Here is an 18886-nt window from a genome sequence, read left to right on the forward strand (position 1 = left end):
GCGGCCCCTAATAGGAGAAGCCGAAAGAAGAAGAAGAAGAAGAAGAAGATGATCTATTATTGTGTTTTTTCATATAGAAAAAAAACCCTAATTAGCAAGATTTCAATGAAAACTCTCCCCTTAATGGGCTGGAATTACTGCTGTGTAACACTGGGATGCTGTCGATTAAATAAAATGTGAGTGTGTAGTCAGATATGAAACTCACAAGCTAAAGAAAGTCCACATTCACTGTACTGAACATACAAAATGCATTTTCTGCTCTCGTTCATTCTTTTTTGTGTAAATGTTTTATAAAAGTGAAGGTCATATGGGTTTAAATGGCTAATCTGTTGACATATGAAATGCTCCTATGATGGTCTTTTTTCTCCCCACTGATGACTGGTTTAGAAGAAATAAAAATCCATTAAGAATAACAGATGCATGTTTGAAATCTCCACATTTAAGCTCACACCCAAGTTTAATTCAAAAGGTTTGATTTGAAATGAGCCGCCAGCATTTTTTTTTACAAAACAATCTTTTTTGCATATCATCTAAAAAAAAATAGACAGTAAGAAATAATAAATAAAGATGGAAATATTGTGTTCTATCAGAAAGAAGGCCACGTGTTCTACGCTTCTGATTATATATAACAAGGCAAAAAGTTCACATCTCTAAACTTGGCCAGAAAAAAAAAAAAAAAAAAAAAAAAAGACCAGAACATTTCAGATAAAACCAAACAACAAAAAAATTATTTGGATGATTTTCTTTTCCCATTTTGACGCTTAAACACTGTTTTAAAACTGTAGGTCACGATTTCTTTCATTAAAAAAAACAAACAAACAAAAACCACTTTTGTCCCCTTTTCCCGCAGGAGAAAATGTACAGTATGAGTGTTGAATTTTGATGTTGCTTCAGAGGTTCTCAAACAATTTGGAGCAAAAGTCTGCTTTAATTGTCAAATAAACAATATGACAGATATGAGAATCTTTTTCTCCAAAATCTGTTACCACAAAGTTAGAGATACAAACTTGCATATAAATGCTCTAGCCTTACATTTTCCATTCACTTGAACTTTGGAGAGCCAAACCAGTTCCAGCATGACAATGCCTGAATGCACAATGCCAACTCCATGAAGCTATGGGTGGAATGGAAGATCTTAAATGACCTGCTATAGAACTCTGACCTCAACCCTACTGAACAGCTTAAGGATGAATGAATGCACGCCAGGCCTCCTCACCACAACTATATCAGTTCTTGACTTAACCAACACCCATCAAGTGGAACCTCTTTCTAGAAAAGTGGAGGTTCTTATAACAGCAAATCGGGACAACATTTTGGGACTAACAATCTTGTGTATTTGTCTACAAACATTTGTCCATATACTGTATCTAGAGCAATATTCTGAATATTCATTGGGACTTTTATTTATGAACCTTTAAACGAGTTTGATGGAAAGTTTGCAGCCGAAAGAACTAACAACAATAAGATGCCCATTAGAACTTAAATAAGAACCAATAATGAATTCCTGCACTATCACAATTTGTTTTAAAGGAACCCCATGGCTATGCTATAAAGCTCCAAGACTTCACTTTGAGAACCAGTGACTTTAGTAAACAAAAAAAAAAAAATTCAACAAAATTTCCAGATTTAAAATTAATTAAATGCTAAATAAATTCGGTACAATGTTTCTTAACCTCCATGCATTGCATGCTTCACGTCCTTGTGTAAACGGCACATCTCAGGTTTTGTTCTCATCATCTAGGCTTCCAGAAGTTTCCAAAATTTCCAGTCTTACTATAAGACACTGTGGATGTTCAATGGAAAAAAAATAAAATAAAAATATTTAAACAAAAGCACCATTCGGTTAAGCACCTGAATCTGAGATCAACTTCTAGTGGGGGGAAAAAAAAACTCAATTATTGAAAAGAGAGTAGTTTTTGAAGCACCAAATGGTTTCACAGAATTACTTCCTTCAGTCCTTCAAATCCTTCACATGTCCCAGGTATTTCCTTCCTTCTCTCACAAGAAGAATCTACTAGAATGGACTTGACGGCTATAACAAGAAACTGTAATCTACGACACTTTGCTATGATACCCGATATCAATAGATACAGAAGAACTTGTTCTCAAACTCACTCAGTAATTCCGGATGCTAAAGAAACCAACGCTAGTGGGAGACTCTTTCACAGTTACGGTGACGAGATTAGCAGTGACATCGGTAACGAAAACATGTTCAATGAGGCTTCGTGTTGGCCTCCAGTCTTTGCAATCGGACTGCACTTCCAGTGAAACCTCCTGCCTTTCCCCAGTGAATGTTGACTCCTGCTCGGATTCCGAGCTGCTTCCTTCCTCGCCTGTGCTCATCTCGCTTAGCGGTTTTGTCGTTTTGCTTCCATCTTTTGAGCCAGCAAATGTCGGAACTTTCCGCTGCCTTCCTTGGGTTCCTTTCCCCAATCTCTCCAACGGATCCTCCATTTTTACCTTTTCTACGCCCGATGGTGTGCTCATATCACGGGATCGTGGTCGACCCAAAATCCCACCTTCTGCCGAAGCACTTTTGTCGTGTACTGAACCCCTTTTCACCGCTCCCCCAGAACCCCTATTGTGGCTAACATCTTTCGGAGAGGCGCTGACACCAAGTGTTTTGTTGACGCTAGACAAGTTTGAGACCTGAGTACTGGGACTTTTCACTGAGGAGAGAGGAGATGGCGAAGGTTTTGTGTTCACGGGTCGCTGTAGAGCTGGAGTTTCTTGCTTTTTTGTCCAGTTTGGAACTCCGCCCGTTGCCTGTCCATTGATATTGCTGGGAAGCTTTGAATTGTGCAAACTGAGAGAAGCCACTCCAGGAGACTTAGAGGAGGAGTTTTTCAAATCCAGGCCTCCCCCATTACCCATGTCTGAGACAGAAAGCTTAAAATCCGCCACAGGTTTTCCCTGAGACTGGGTGGATCCCAGGGTGTTCTTTGGAGATTCACTGGCAGCAAAAGATCCTCGGTTTTGCATGGCCATTGTCTCCCTGTTGGCTACTCGGTTCAGGCCTGAGTAAGTGAAACTGGCAGGCATCAGTGGTTTCTTAATGCTGCCACGTTGGTCTGTGAGAGTGTCCTTTAGGGGTGGCTTCAAGATTTTGCGTGCACTTTTGGCCTGATTCAGCTTCAAGGCTCTCAGTTCTGGAGCAAGAGGCTTCCTTCCTCGCTTCTTTGGAGGGTCCGGTTTGGCCAACACGATCTGAGCCTTCTTCTGAGGGACGGGGTGCAGCTCCCGTGCTCGATGGGTGGGCTTTGCCTTTGTGTCGCCGTCATCCTGGTCATCGTCGTCGTCATCGTCCTCGGATGAAGAAGACGAGGAGGATGAAGATGACGAGGAATCAGAGGAAGATGATGATGATGAGGAGCTGCTCGATTTTGACGCTGACTGGACTGGCTCCTGCCGAAACGACAAAAGGTGAAAAAGAGTTACTGTTAAATGCAAAAATCTTTTGTTGGCGTAAGTCCTGTCATGCCTGCACTGCCATGTCCTTCTGGCACGCTGAAGGACCAGGATTAAATGCTGAGCTACGGTGCTGCACGAGGTCCTTACCATGACTTTCCGAGGTCTTCCACGTGGTCGTTTCCCTCGCTTTCGAATCAGCAGCTCTCTTTCTTGCTCCCTGGACATAACAGAATACCAAAAGTCAGAAATGTCAGCAGGAAACAGACTTCAGTGATGAAACGTTGAACAACTGCAATGAGGACCTTCTCAATACCATCAAATAATTAAGATTGAACTAATTAAATCACAAGCAGCAATTTTAGTGTTTTAGTCCCAAGATAAATTTCCCCTTTATTACAGCTTCTCATTAACGGTGCAATTAGAAAACATTTATTAAATCCAGATTTACAAGTCCTGCTGCTCTACTGAGATTTTGACATTTGAGTATAAATGTAGTCATTTTAGAGAGTAAATCAAATATGACGTGTGTTTTGGCAGCATTTTTGTAAATATTAGCTTTTAACTGAACTGTGAGACTGAGTAGTGGCATGTTTTCTGGAAATTTGGACAAACGAAAAGAAAAAATCTTTTGCTTTCAGCTTAAAAGATGCACAAAAATGTTTTTATTAGGTTTTGTTTGGCTATTTTTCTGACTGGTAAATAAGAAATTTAGGAGGACAGTTTCAGCTCTTTATGCATCTCAGATAACTCTGTTTCCCTTCTTTGCACAAGGGTGTAAAAGATCCTTCATTTATAAAATATTCCATCCAAATTAGTAGAAAATAAAAACCAGGTTCAACAGAATCTCAGTTTCAGACCTTTTCTGAACATTTCTGAAGTCAGATCAGCATATGCTTAACCAGAGTTTTGCTTTCGATCAAAAATAAAAATCCCCCGTCTTCATTGTGCCACAAACTTGGCTTGTGAAATCTAGTTCCTGTTTTTTTTTTTACTAACTTAAAACAATCGCCTCCACACTTCCTTTCTTGCAGAGGCCTCGCTGCAGAAGCGTTATTTTTGATAGACAAGCTTTTCTTTATCTTCTTATAAACAGATAGACCAAACACGTATTTTCTGGGTTAAATATTATGCACTTTAACTAGAGCAGTGAGATGAATGAAAATCTTTGTGTGTGAAGTTACAGATGTAATGCTGAATCTGAACACTGTAAAAGCTTTAAAGCATTAAAGTCTGCTGGTTCCCTGAACTGGGAAGTGGAATCTATGGAAGTTAGTTTCCACCACTGAATAAAAAATAAAGGTTATTGAGACTTTTTATTTCTCGCAATTCTGAAATATGAACTCACAATTGCAAGAAAAACTCCTCAAGGGAAAAAAAAGTCGGAATTGTGAGTTATGAAGTCCGAATTCTGACTTTTTTTCTCGCAATTTCGAGTTTATAATATTCTGGCAAAGCACCACAGGAAACCACGTGATTTAATTCTTACAGAATGCAGGAGTTACCTTTTTATTGGAAACAAAGTTTTGTATGCCATTTTCCCGACGACACGGTGTGGCCATATAAACTCTTCTGCACGATGATCTATGATTTGCGTATGTTATAATAGATATGGAAGCCTATTATGTGCTTTTCCCAGAAAGTGTCGCGAATGAGTTATAAACTTGCAATTGCGAGAAAAATGTGAGCATTCTGACTTTATAACTCGCATTTTCAAATTATTTATATCTCGCAATTCTGAATTTTATATGTCAATGCTGAGAAATAAAAAAAAGTCACGATTTGTGAGATAAAAAGTCGCAATTACCTTTTTTTTTATTCAGTGCCGGAAACAGGCTTCCATAGGAATCTCCTTTTGATAGCACTAAAATATTCCCTTAAAAGGAAACAATTTCTATCTCCTACTATACCATACAACGAATGCTAATCCATCACATTTAGGATTTAATCCCTTTACAATACTGTATGATAGTTTTAAATGTTGATTTGGAAGCTAGTATATTTATATCACGTTACAGATTATTGTTACTGTGAGACTGGTTGACATGTGATTAGGCATCAAAATGATCAGACATCAAATTCACATCCTGCAGTCTATCATCGGTTCATATGCATAATCGCCTCGCACTCCTAATAACAATCATGGAGTCATTTTATTCAGCAAATTTATCCTCATAACTGTTCCTTCAGTTTTTAGATTTCTACACGATTTCAAGTCTTTGGAAAAAAAAGTTGAAGCAACCTTAAAACAAGCAACTGCTTGAGCCTGGGATGTGTGTAATGTCTCGGTAAACACCACCACGGCCTTATCTGCATGTCCACAGAGGTGAAAGACTACAAACGGTGCTGCGCTCACGCCCGCTGGAGCGTTTCAGCCCGTATTGTTTACATTCAAAGCAGGAGGAGCGTTTTCCCTCCGCGAGTCCCGACCCCCCTCACCTCTTATTAAAAGCAGCCAGCAGTCTCGGGTCCAGCAGGTTCTCCTGAGGTTCCCAGCTATTGTGCCTGAAAACACACACACACACACACACACAAAAACACAAATTAGAGCTGTTAGTCTGTTCCATCTGCAAACACACACACACACACACACACACACACACACACACACACACACACAGACACACAGCCTAGAGAGCGATCACCCGAACCCCATGAGTTTTATTACACAAAGTGGAGTTTATTAGGATTTTAAATTTTAATCAACAACACACAAGTGCACTGTCACAGAGGTGGAGAGAAAGATAGAGACAGAGAGAGACACACCCACAGAGACCACAGAGTAAGAAAGGAAAAAAATAAATAAAAAATGAGATAGAAAAAAAAGCAAGGAAACAATGAAAAAAGGGGAGGAAAAACAAATTTAAAAAATAAAACAAAAGTAAAGAAATAAATGAAAAAAAAAAAGCTCAGTGTAAATGAAGTGCGTCACATTTTGGAGACCTTTCTAACTTTTAAATAAATAAGAAATAATTGTAAATAAATATACTAAAAACTAGAAGCAGTTCTGGATCATTTTGCACTGTTTAAACAACATAACCTGGCATCCATAATCCCCTAATAATCATCACCCTTCACCTCAACGTCAATAAAATATCTAAACGTTTAAATTGCTTCTCTTTAAACAAAGCTGCTTCTGTTTATCTTTTTAATTTTTTTATTTCAGCACAGCAGATTTGTGCAAAGGATTTGTGAGAGACTGAAATTGGCTCTCGAGCGCCACAAAAGACGACGTGCACATGTTAAAAGCAGGTGATTACAATAATCAATAGCCACCAAGCAAGTGGAAGCAGATGGAGTGGTGGGGGGAAAAAACGGATTGTGATTGACAGATTAGATACCCAGTGACTAGGATTAAAGAGTGACAATAGAGAGAGAGAGAGAGAGAGAGAGAGAGAGAGAAAAATGGTAAATGCTAAATTAAACTAAACTGAATATAAAATAGGATAAAGAAAAAGAAAACAACAGGAAAAGGATGAAAGATACAGTTATATAAATGTCAGAAAAATTAAAAAAGAAAAAAAATGTAACTAAAAAGTGAAAACACGACGTGAAAAAAGGTTTTTTTTGGTTTGTTTTTTTAGAAAACAAAGAAGGAAAAAGAAGAACAGAAATAAACTTGAGTTGAATTTTTTTAAAACTCCACCCAAGCAAAAATTCCACATTCTACCCAATTTTTATTGCCATTTTTCTTTTTTCTTTGATATTATTCCTTTCAGCATGAATTCCTTTCAATAATTTTTTCCTTCTGTTTTTCTCTGCATTTATTTCTCTCTACTTCTTGATATGCTTCTATTCCATTTTTCTTTCATCCTGCTATTTTTTTTAATTCCAAAACATCACGAGCGCCGATCCTCAGGCACGAATTTCACCATGAAACGAACGATCATTTGTTACATTTATTTCATTTCATATTTTTTTTCATTCAATTATTCGTTTGTTTGTAAAGAAATATAGTCGTGCTACAGGTGTTTGTCAATTCGAGAATCAAGGTGACGGCAGAAGACGTAATACAGAAATCTCATTTTTTTATCATTTGTTTTAAATATATTTTCTATTCAATTTTGTATTCTTCAAAACTTCAACATAGTAGTAGTAGTAGTAATGGGGGGGTGCAAAGATAAAAAGTTGGACAATAAAAAATAAACAGAAAGAAAAATAGAATCAAAAAGGAAAAAGAAAGAGAAAAGAAAAAAGAAAGAAAAGAAAGAGGCACTATAGCAAGGAAAACAGTGAAGTGTGTGTGTGTGTGTGTGTGTGTGTGTGTGTATAAGGGGCAGCTGCAGTTGCTTATGAAAGACGGCACAGGGCCAAAAACGGTTGAAAACAAAAGAAAAACACGTGAAAACAGTGTCGGATATGAACCCAAACGTGTCCAAGTAAACAGGAGTGTGTATTTACAGCTCTGTGTGTGTGTGTGTGTGGGATGGAGCTAAACATTAAACACGCCGAGATGAAAGACAATGCTACTGAGAAATGGATTATACTCCTATCAACACACACACACACACACACACACACACACACACACACACACACACACACGTGTTGAGATATAACGTGCAGTGTGATCAATATGAACCCAGAAGGATAAGAGCTCCGGCTGATGGCGGACAAAAGAGTTGAAACAGGAACGAAAAACACTTGTGTGTGTGTGTGTGTGTGTGTGTGTGTGTGTGTGTGTGTCCCGAAGTCGAAAGTGTGTTCCCCCAATCCCGCATTGAGTTGCGTTGTAACTGTTACGACTTGTTGATGGTTTCATTGTTTCTATTTGGACTTACTTGGACGACCAACCTCTCCACTTCACCAGATACTCCAACTTTCCCTGTGCAAAACACACACACACACACACACACACACACACACACACACACACACGAGGGTCACACGATGCAACAGCGCCGATCCCCAAAATCCACAAACACGTCGCATGTCATAATAACAATAAAGATAATAATAATGATGATGAGTAAAGTGCAGCTCCACCTTCCGCAGTCTTTTAGCGAGAATACACTCGGCATCGAAAACCTGCTCTCCTACAGCGCTCAACTCCTCCATGTCTTCTACAGCAGCACAGCAGCCTTCCTCCTCCTCCTCCTCCTCTTTCTCCTCCTCCTCCACTACCACTGAAAGACAAGGAACCACGAGGGGGAGGGGGGGAGAAGAAGAAAAAGGCGAGAACATTCATCAAAACAGAACCTGAATTTGGTTTTTGGGCCTCGGCGGACACCGTCGGCTCTGATCCTGACTTCCGGGTTCGTTTCGGAGGGAAATGTATTCTTTATAATTCAACAATAGATGGAGATTTTTTTTATTATTAATTAGAATGTATTTAAAAATATTTTTTTATCGAAAATAACAAAAAAATGTAGGAAATGTGAAATAATTTTTTAAAATACTTTTTATTTTTATTTTCGGTCGAATTTGTTATTAGAACAAATGTCGAATATTATTCATTATGATTTATTAAAAAATAGTAGGAAATGTAGAAAATCTTTAATTTGAATGAATTTAAAATGTTGAAATTATTTTTTTTTTTACTAGAACAAAATGTAGAAAAAATTAAAATGTATTTTAAAATATAAAAAATGTAGAACATTATTAAATAACATGTAAAATAAAATAAAAAATTAAATTAAAAAATACACTGGAATTTATTTCAAAATGGAAATAAATGTGGAAATTTATAACTAATGATTTATTTAGAAAAATAAAGAATATTATTCATTCAAATGTATTTAAAAATAGAAGGAAATTTAGAAACTATCACTTTAAGGTGTATTAACAAATAGAAAGGAGTGATAACAATTATTAATTGTAAATGTTGATAATAATTAATTTGAATAATTAAAAATATACTAAAACATTGAGAAATTATGTTAATAATTCATTTGAATTATTAATTATTTGAAATAAACAATAATATCATATTATCATATTATTATAATATGATAATATGATAATAATATTATAATACATTCCATAATAACTACCTGGGAGTTGGTACCACCTTGTTTACCTACAAAGACCCTTCATCATAATTATTTCCCCACTCTATACCTCATATAGGCATCCTCACCTAATGTGCATGAAAGAATGTCTTCCTGTGAGATACAGTATGTAAATTAAATCAACACTAGAGCCTTAAAACTGATTGTTTAGTATGAAGGAGTTTACCTTTATTATCCATCAACGAGAATAATCTATGTGCGGTCATACGATGACACTATTATATAACTGTCCTTTCCTCAATTAAGCTCTCGGCTTGATAACTTGATTTGATATCATGATCTTCAGATAATGCGGTTATTTGTTTTATATGAGGTGATATCAGAAAGTTTCAGGACTAGCTCTGTTTACAAGAAAGTACTGTATTTATCTATGTTTACACACTATTTTCACAGTCTATTTTTCGAAGCGTTTGAAGCACCTTCTGCGATTCACGCTGGATCTCCCCACTGGTGTCAAAACGGCGACCTTTGAGCCGGATCTTCATCTTTGGAAAGAGGCGGAGTCTTCAGGAGGCAAATCTGGTGAGTAAGTTGGGAGCGGAAGTGAGATCATGTTGTTGAGGAGAGCTCAGTGATAGGGGTCCGCATAGCAGATTTGGTAATGCACATGGTCAGAATAGCACCAGTTGCACAGCTCTCAGTGTACTCCCTGACTAAAGAAGGTTGGTGCTCCCTTTGACTGTGCGTGCAACCTGCGTGCTGCCATCTGTTGGCTTGTTACAAAACTAGACTCAAAACTGTTTGATACCACCTCATATGCTGGTAAAGATTTATTGTTGTACATACACCTTATTTACTCTATTTACTTAATTCATTTACTTTTCTTTCTCCCAAAAAATTCAGTTATACAACAAAAAACTACTCAGAGAAAGCATAACACAGAAAATGTATTTAATTTAACATTAGGAAAATACTCCTTGAAATATATTGAAATGAACGGTCGTATACATTGTGTATAAACACATTAAACATATCCATATTTTGCATGTGTATGAACATTTTAGATCTTGGTAGGTGAATGGCACAGGGGCTTCTTTGTTTATTTGGTCCATTGAATTGTGCAAAAAGAATGAATACAACATAAAGCTAAAATGATGTTTGTTTCTTGTCGTCACTGTCAGACTTTTCACAAGTGACAGCTCTAAAAGAGAGAGAGAAAAAGAAATAAAAAAATAATTTGTGTAATTAATTTAATTGGTGTATTTAATTATTAGTATTGCATAGATAAATTATATATATTTTTGTTTATTTTTTATGTACATACCTCTGTATTTGCTTCCGCCGCTTAATGATGCTGTGGGTCACCACAACAACAAACACGATCAGCAGAAAACCACTGACAGCCCCGAAGCCAATGAACACTCTGGTCATAATAGAGTTATTATTATCAGCAGAACCTGCACAGAAAATGAGAACAAAAAGGGTGAAAATGTGGTGATACTCTAAGTTTGAGTTCCAGTCAGTGGTCAGAAGGTTCTAAATCAACTTTCTGGGATTTTCAGGAAGCCATTAAAGAATCTAAGCTAAATCTCAGACACTTAATATTTTGAAATATGGAATAAGGAAGCTTGTCTTAAAAAAAATTAAATGTTGATTTAATCAGACCACCATTTAAAAAATGTTTCTTTTAGTGTTTGAAAATGTAAATGATTATCCAAGATGATATAGATAAGGTAGCACTAGCACACAAAAGCAAAATGGTGCTGTTTTTGTTCTCATGGACATTGGAACAGTAGTGTTCATGTGTCCCATATCCAGACATTGCCCAAAACTGCCCTACAGTATGATTAGCTATGTGATTTTAATTTGCTACATGGACCAGGCCTTCAGTCCTCGGTGTTCAGCCGTTGGCTGAGGGAAAGGACATCGTAAGTGTGTAAGGAAGCAGACGCACTGCAAGAGAGTTGAAGACTTTGCTGGGCTCTAAACAAACAACCATTTTGCACTCAAATGTCTGTTTTGTAGACAGTAAGCTTGACCACAAAGGTGCATGCACTGCTGATGAGCAGAGACTCCACTTTCAGTGGCGCTAAGTACTGCAAGGGCCAGATTTTCTCAGGCGATCAGAGAAGCAAAACAAACAAGTGCCTAGGGAATCCACAGCCACATCAAGGACAGCTATGACAGCTAAATTACATGTTCAAATTCACAAGTGAAGCAACTGTGGTGGTCTCATCAGCAAAAACAAAAATTCAGGAGGAGGTGCAGTAGCGAACTGACTGGTGTAGAGCCATCAATCTATCTAAAAGTGGACAAAGCAAAAGAGATGGTTGTCAAGTTCAGGAGGACATCGAGCTACCACTCTGCTGAACATCAACAGCTCCTCAAGAGTATCAGATTCCTTGGTGTTCAACTGGTGGAGAACATAAGCTGATCCCTCTGGTACTGGTTCTGTTTGAGCAGTCAGGGAAAAGCCACAGAGTGACAACTGAGAAAACATCCTGAGAAGCTGATTCACATTCCTTGTTTTGGAAATTGCAACATCTACTGTATTAGCCCGTAACACACACTCTTTACACTCCTGCCATCAGAAAAACGGTTCCGAAGCATTCGGGCCGCCACAACAAGACTGTGCAACAGTTTCTTTCCCCAAGCCATCAGGCTTCTAAATACACAGAAATGAAACGGAATACACACACACACACACACACTCACTCAATGTGTGTACCGAACTGTACAACCTGGACTAAACACTTAACACACACTCATCTCAATCCATTCCACAACCATTCATTTATTTATTATTTATTATACTCGACCATACTACACTCCTTAACTGCTGTTTTTTGCACATGTATCACTATTATACTGTTTACATGCTGTTTTTGCACCTTTGACTGTATTATAGTATAATGTTTACATGCTGTCTTTGCACCTCTTGACTGCTGCTGCTCTTTTGCACTACTTTGTTCTGTATGTCCTGTTTATATTTACTCCCAGTTATAGTTTTTACATTTTACATTTCACCTCGTACAGTACTGTATAATTTCAGTTTATAATTTGAGTTTACAGTAGGTTTACTAGTTGGCGCTATATTGTTTTTTTGTCTTGTCTTGTCTTGTGTTGTCTTGTGTTTTCTGTCTGCACTGTCTGTCTGTACTATTTTTTGTCTGCACTGTTTGCACTAGGTTGCACTCGATGCACTTTATGTAGCTTGTGTTGTAGCTCTATGTTGTTTTGTTTATTGTTGTTTAGTGTAGCACCAGGGTTTCGGAGGAACGTTGTCTCATTTTTACTGTGTACTGTGTACCACTGTGTATAGTAGAAATGACAATAAAAGCCTCTTGACTTGACTTGACTTGATTAGCAATGGATACCGAGGACAGCTTGTTTTTGGGGTTTCTGCCGAATATGATATGTTCTGCTACCCAATATTTCATGTTTGCATCTGAAGTGTTTATTGTTGTACTATTATATTATTATTTTTCATTAAAACTGTGTACTGTTTGGTGCACTTTTTTGCATTTTGAAGTTAATTGTTTTATGTAGCACCTGGATTCTGGCTAATTGATTTAAACATCTAAGTTGAGTTGGAATAAAAAAGGATTGCTGTAAACATTCTTCCATTTTTCAAAAGTGCTGTGCTACTTATTGCCACTAGGGGCTAAATATCTAAAATGATCACCAATTTATCTATTTATAAGTAAAAGCATGCTGATTGAATACATCAGAAATTAGATATTTAGCTAACCCCGTTCTTCAGAGGAGAGCAGCATGGCACGTGTGGCATTCAGGTGTCCATCGTTGGGATCGGGTGTGATACCCAGCAGGTGGCACATCAATGAGTATATGTGTACTGTCTCAAATGGCTCCACTATAAGATTCTTTCGGAAGGCAGGTCCCACAGCACGGAAGAATGGCTTCATGTCCATATCTCCATTGTCAAAGCCATGCTCTCCTTTGTTGGTCTGCACTGGAAAGTACTGCAATTAAAGTTTTACAAGATCATTCTTTTTTGATACATTTGCAGGCACACAGATATAAAATGTTATCGCTGTAGTTGGTGGCTGCAGCCTTGTTAAAGCTGCTGTTATATTTGCCTTCTACCCAATTATAAAACAGAATTGAACAACACTAGAATTTCAATGGCATTACTCACCCCGTTAATGACGTATCCCAAGTCAGCCCATAGTATGATGGGTAATATGCGGTCATTTTTGCCAAAGTGCAGCCTGGGAGGCATTTCTTCTTTCTTGTACACATGAAGGTGTGGATGAGCACCCTTCAGGGCATTGTACACTTTTTCTAGCCTTCCTTCTTTAGGGAGAAGCAAACCAGATGGCCCATAGTCTACCAGATGGAAGTCTAAATCTTGGAAAGAGAATCCTGGGATCTTGTACAGTACAATCTCGTTTACGCCACTGCCACGATGCACTGTGGTCATGCCGTGGTCGGCAGTGATGATGATATTGAGGCACTGGGTCAAGTTATTGTTCTCGACTGAAGTTCTCAAGTAGCCCACTGTTCGGTCCACCTGTTTCACCATCTCCCTTCGCTGGTCTGAGTCTGGGCCATATTTGTGTCCAGTACTGTCTGGTTCACCAAAATACAAGGACACAAAGTCCAGTTTTTTTTCTGTGAACCAGACGCCCAGGATCTTGTCAATGTTCTGCTGCCACGCTGTCTCATTGCTGTAGTTATAGAAGCGAGGCTCCACTTCAGATACAACTGCTTTTTCCCCATCATAAGTTGAAGCTGTGCCAGGGAAGTGAAGTGAGCCGGCTTGAAGACCCTGAGTTTTAAAGACAAATGAAACATGTTTTAAACCTGCAGAGGTGGTTAAAGTACAAGACTCTGGTAAAATGTTGAAGTTCTGACTAGACTTTTTTACTCAAGTTAAAGTGAAGAAGTTTGGGCGCTGACATGTACTTAAGTAAAAATTAGCCATTACTACTATCTGTTTTAGTGTCACACTGCTAACTGGACCTCACGTCATGTAAATATATAAATACAAAACGAATTTTTATTGTTGTTATCTAATATGCATGTCCAGGATGAACATCCACAATATAGAACACAAACAGAGAAAAAATTATGATGATCAGGTGATCAGGAATGTCTCTGTTCTCATCCACGTCAGCCCCATACTTCTTGTTTCCTTCTGACTTGCTTGCTGTTAGCCGACGTCTTTGGACCGTGAGAACCATTAAATGACACACCAGTGGTAGGTTGAAAGAAGCCACATGATGACAGGAAATAGGTTGATGAGTGGAAAAAATTATTGACACTTTACCAAATAGATTAAATCTAAAGTATCAAGTCTGGTTTGAAAATGTCAGAAGTAGAAAGTACAGATATTTGTGTAAAACATTTAACTAATGAAAGTAAAAAGTTTTCAAAACAATACATAGTAAATACATGTGACCATGGGCTCAGGTTCTTGTTCTTCTGTACTGTAATATGAGACTGGAATAATGCTTGACTTTCCACCTGCCTATTGTGTCCACTATTCGAATTCCAGACTATGATTTGATACCTCAGACTGGCAGCGATTACAATATGTCTAAAAGTAAAGGATAATCGTGCTGGTTATCACAAGACATAATCTATGATGTTCTATGTAACCGTTCTCAGAAAAGATAACTGATAAGATATTTCTTATCTCTGCAATATAACAAAAAACAATTTAATGGTATTTGTATGACAGTTCACAAACTGTGACCTGGACAATTTCCAAGTCAGCATCAGGATCAGAAAAGTCCTGACAACTTTTGCAAGATCAAGCGATTATAAAAAGATGAAAACATTGTATAAGAAGATCCATGTTTTGTGTTTTGTACCTGTCTTTGAGCAGTGATCCATATGGGCAGGCTGCCATTATCCCACCACTCGTTCACAAACTGCGTTTGGTAGTAGGGCTTTTTCTCAGTTGTGCTGGTGTTGAACCACATGTTATGTATCACGCCATGATTCTCAATGTATTTCCCTGCAAAATAAACAAGTGTCGGATTTGATTAGAGTTCAATCTGTTAAAGTTTCTTGCTGTTTCGGCACATTTTACGCACATATAAAGCTGATAAAATTCACACCTTCCGAACAATCTGAATCCAAAATACAACATGGCAGAAGTTAAACTTTGAAATAGATTTGGAACTTGAGGCAAATGTTGTTGTTTACGCTTTGCAATAATCTTCTTTGTGCTTAGGATATCTGGAGCTATGCACGAATGTATCCTGTTTATTACTCAAAAGATGTTGTTTTAGTGGCAGATTATATATGTCTTGATAAGATTAGAAAGCGTTGTGATTGATAAAAGAGGTTACATGAGTATAGCTGAGATAAGCAGATTTTCGTGTGAAGGACACAAACAGTGATAAATGAATTTTTATGAGGTTATAAAGAATGCGTGTGATATTACCTGTAAGTATTGTAAAGTGAGTAGGACTGGTCATGGTAAAAAAGGCCGGCGTCACGTAAGGGGCTTTTACCCCGTCTACAGCCATTTGGTCCAGGTGTGGCGTTTCCACGTCCCTGTCATAATCCCACCTGAAATGGAACCCATTATTTTAAAACACAGTAATAGTAATTGTAGTAATAGTAAATCTAGTATTAATAAAATGTTTGTTTCCATACTTATTTTACCAAGACCTTTTTTTTTTATGTTCCACATTGGTGTGAAATGAATGGTGTATTCATTGCCATTCAGTACCAGTGCTATTAACCGTGGATTGTGTGCTAACCCTAACCCTACCCTACATTTTTTTATGTAATTTTAATGTGCACATTTTGCCTGGGATTATGAATTAAGTGTTCCTTCAACATACTTTATTGCACAGAAAAAGGTCACAATGGTCAGAATAGAGGTTCACACTTGGGTCTTGGGTAATGGGTTATTGTCACTGCAGCAGTAATGGGAAGTAGTAGTGGTAATGCTATAATGTAGTATCTCAGTGGCTAAAATGTTGGTCTTGTAATTGTCAAAAAGTTCAATTCCTACCACCACCAAGCTGCCACTGCTGGGCCCTTGAGCAAGGCCCTTAACTCTCAACTTTTAAGTTGAAATAATTGCAAAATTATAAGTGCTGCTGGATAAGGGCTTCTGCCAAATGTTGTAAATGTTTTGTAAACAGTAAGGGTTTAGCAAAAACATTAATGTGCATGCACAGCTGTTTCCAATTGGTGGCATTTTTTATACTTTTTCAAACTTTTAGAACCTAAAATACAAAGTAAAGTTTCACCACATGCAATTTCAAAACAAACTAATGGTGCAAAATGTGTACCTTTTTTTGTATGGTACCCAATATTATCTAATATTTATTTCAGATTTACAGTACATGCATTAAAGCATTTCTACCGCATTTATTTGTGTTACTTTCAGGTCAAAATGAGTGGAATATACTATATTTGATTTTAAATTAGTGCAATTAATAAATATTTGCTTAGAATAAATAAAAAGTAAAAGAAAAAGTAAGTATTCATAAATTAATAAATTATTGATCCATTTATTATTTATCAAAAGCAAATAAAAAAAGGAATTAAAAAATAATTAAAATACATATTTTCCAAAAAAAAAAAAAAAAGTCTTACCTGAAGCCATCAAAGGAGACGAGCAACAACTTGTTGCATCCTAAGCTGTTGTTTTTTCTGAGAGGCATAGCATGCAAGCACCATGCAAAAACACATAAACACACACACAATTTCCACATTATTCCACTGTATTTGTTTAGTCGGCACTTAAATACAGATCAGCTGCGAGTACAGTTTTGGGAAGATCCTCTTTGCACTCTTGAAATCCTGAGCACTGTATCTCAGTCTATCCCTTCGTCATGTAAAGTCTGGTAAGACATTCTCAATGCCGTTTTCTTTTTTCATTCGGCTCAATGGCCAAGGTTTGTTCTTATCTTAAATGATTGCAAAGCTGATGACTCAGCACTTTATGTACAACACAGGTCAATGCTAAGAAATACATTTATGGATCAGATCCTCTTATCTGCCATCTAAGTTAATATCACCTCTGTGAATGATTCACAATGATAAGCACTCTTTGAAGCACTATTTGCACTCTTTGAATAATGAATATTAATGAATATAAATATAAATATTATTATAAATATTACAGTGAAAATATATTCAATAAATCGATTTGGAAAGCACTGCCCCCTACTGGTGAGTTTTCGGAACAGCAGCGTATGAAACAGCAAGATCCGAGGGACTTGTGAGTGAGATCCATTTATTCGGTAAATTCTAAGGATTCGGTGAGTGCCCTCTAGTGGAATTTCAGGGCAAAAGCAGGCAGAATCTCTACTGACACACGTTACTCAAAAGACTCGTGAGAATCAGATCCGTTCACTGAGTGATTCAAAAGTATTTGAATCATAAATTATATGATTTATACTTGTCACGGTTGATTTTTAAATTAATATTATATGCATTAAATAGTAGTCAGGTGTTTATTTCAAACTATTTACATTTGATTTTTGTGTAAAATCTTTCTTTGGAATCTGATTTCGATTAAATAAATATGCAGAAATAAGTAATTTCCGACATGACCACCAGGTGGTAGCAAAGGAACAAAAACATACTGAAACAATGCAATTTCTAAAGCTCTCTGACCTGCAGGGTTTCATTAATCAGTGTGTAATTGTGTGTACCGTTACACCTCTAATAAAGTGGTGCCATTACACCCTTAAACTTCTTTCACGTGGTAGACATTCCAAAATGTATATATAAATATAAATATAAATATTATATTTGCATAAAGCATCAATATTTGTCCATGTTGATTAGAGTATTAAAAAGTTGAAAGGTATTTATTTAAGGTACATTTAGAACAGACACAAATGTGCGATTAAGTTTAACTCATGTCAATCATGTAATTAATCGCTATTGAATATTTAAATCATTTGACAGCCCTAATATATATATATATTTTATTTTTATTTTGTTTTATTAAACTATTATATTTAATAGTTACTAAAATATTGATATTTATATATTTTATACATATTTTGAGCATTTCGGATGGATGTTTTGATGATCTCTCTGTATCTTAATAAATGATTTTAGATGTAGTCCCATTCTAGTCCCTGTGTGACATTTAGGTAAGAATGATATTATATGGAGTTTTTCTCCTCATTGTTTCCACAAAGTCAGAGCTACACAAATGCAAAGGTTCTGGATGTGGTGCCATGAAATTTTCTCTTCAGTTGAAATAGGAGATCCGAATCTGTTCCAGCATGTGCACAAAGCCAGCTTCATGAAGATATGCTTTACATGGCTTGAAGTGGAAGATCTTGAGTGGCCTGCTACAGTGGGGTGTTAGAGGGTCCATGTGGACGATATAAGAAGTGACAAGAAAAAACATTTTAAAAGGAAACACAAAATATTAACATTGTGTGTGAGTGTGTGTTTTAAAGGTTATAATGTATCTGTGTTAATGCATGAATGTTATTGTATGTCAGAGAGAGAGAGAGAGAGAGAGAGAGAGAGAGCGATAGAGAAGTCAGTAAAGGTTATAACGATAATGT

At 37.0% G+C, this 18886-nt stretch overlaps 2 protein-coding genes across 2 annotated transcripts; both read right to left on the minus strand.

Annotated features, from left to right (window-relative positions):
• Nucleotides 1–423: 423 nt before the first annotated feature.
• cbx2 (chromobox homolog 2 (Drosophila Pc class)) lies at nucleotides 424–8610 on the minus strand. Its single transcript, XM_046844385.1, has 5 exons — nucleotides 8395–8610; nucleotides 8190–8233; nucleotides 5848–5913; nucleotides 3559–3628; nucleotides 424–3405 (listed from the first exon to the last, which is right to left on the minus strand). Exons 1-5 carry the CDS (start codon nucleotides 8590–8592, stop codon nucleotides 2116–2118), a joined length of 1668 nt encoding a protein of 555 aa, XP_046700341.1. The 5' UTR covers nucleotides 8593–8610; the 3' UTR covers nucleotides 424–2115.
• A 1683-nt stretch (nucleotides 8611–10293) lies between these two features.
• Nucleotides 10294–17237, minus strand: LOC124381858 (ectonucleotide pyrophosphatase/phosphodiesterase family member 7-like). The gene is made up of 7 exons (XM_046843727.1): nucleotides 16947–17237; nucleotides 15778–15905; nucleotides 15200–15345; nucleotides 13519–14151; nucleotides 13111–13342; nucleotides 10684–10816; nucleotides 10294–10560 (listed from the first exon to the last, which is right to left on the minus strand). Exons 1-7 carry the CDS (start codon nucleotides 17063–17065, stop codon nucleotides 10506–10508), a joined length of 1446 nt encoding a protein of 481 aa, XP_046699683.1. The 5' UTR covers nucleotides 17066–17237; the 3' UTR covers nucleotides 10294–10505.
• Between the last annotated feature and the right edge of the window lie 1649 nt (nucleotides 17238–18886).

The sequence above is a fragment of the Silurus meridionalis genome, chromosome 29 (genome assembly GCF_014805685.1).
Source record: "Silurus meridionalis isolate SWU-2019-XX chromosome 29, ASM1480568v1, whole genome shotgun sequence".
NCBI lineage: Eukaryota > Metazoa > Chordata > Actinopteri > Siluriformes > Siluridae > Silurus > Silurus meridionalis.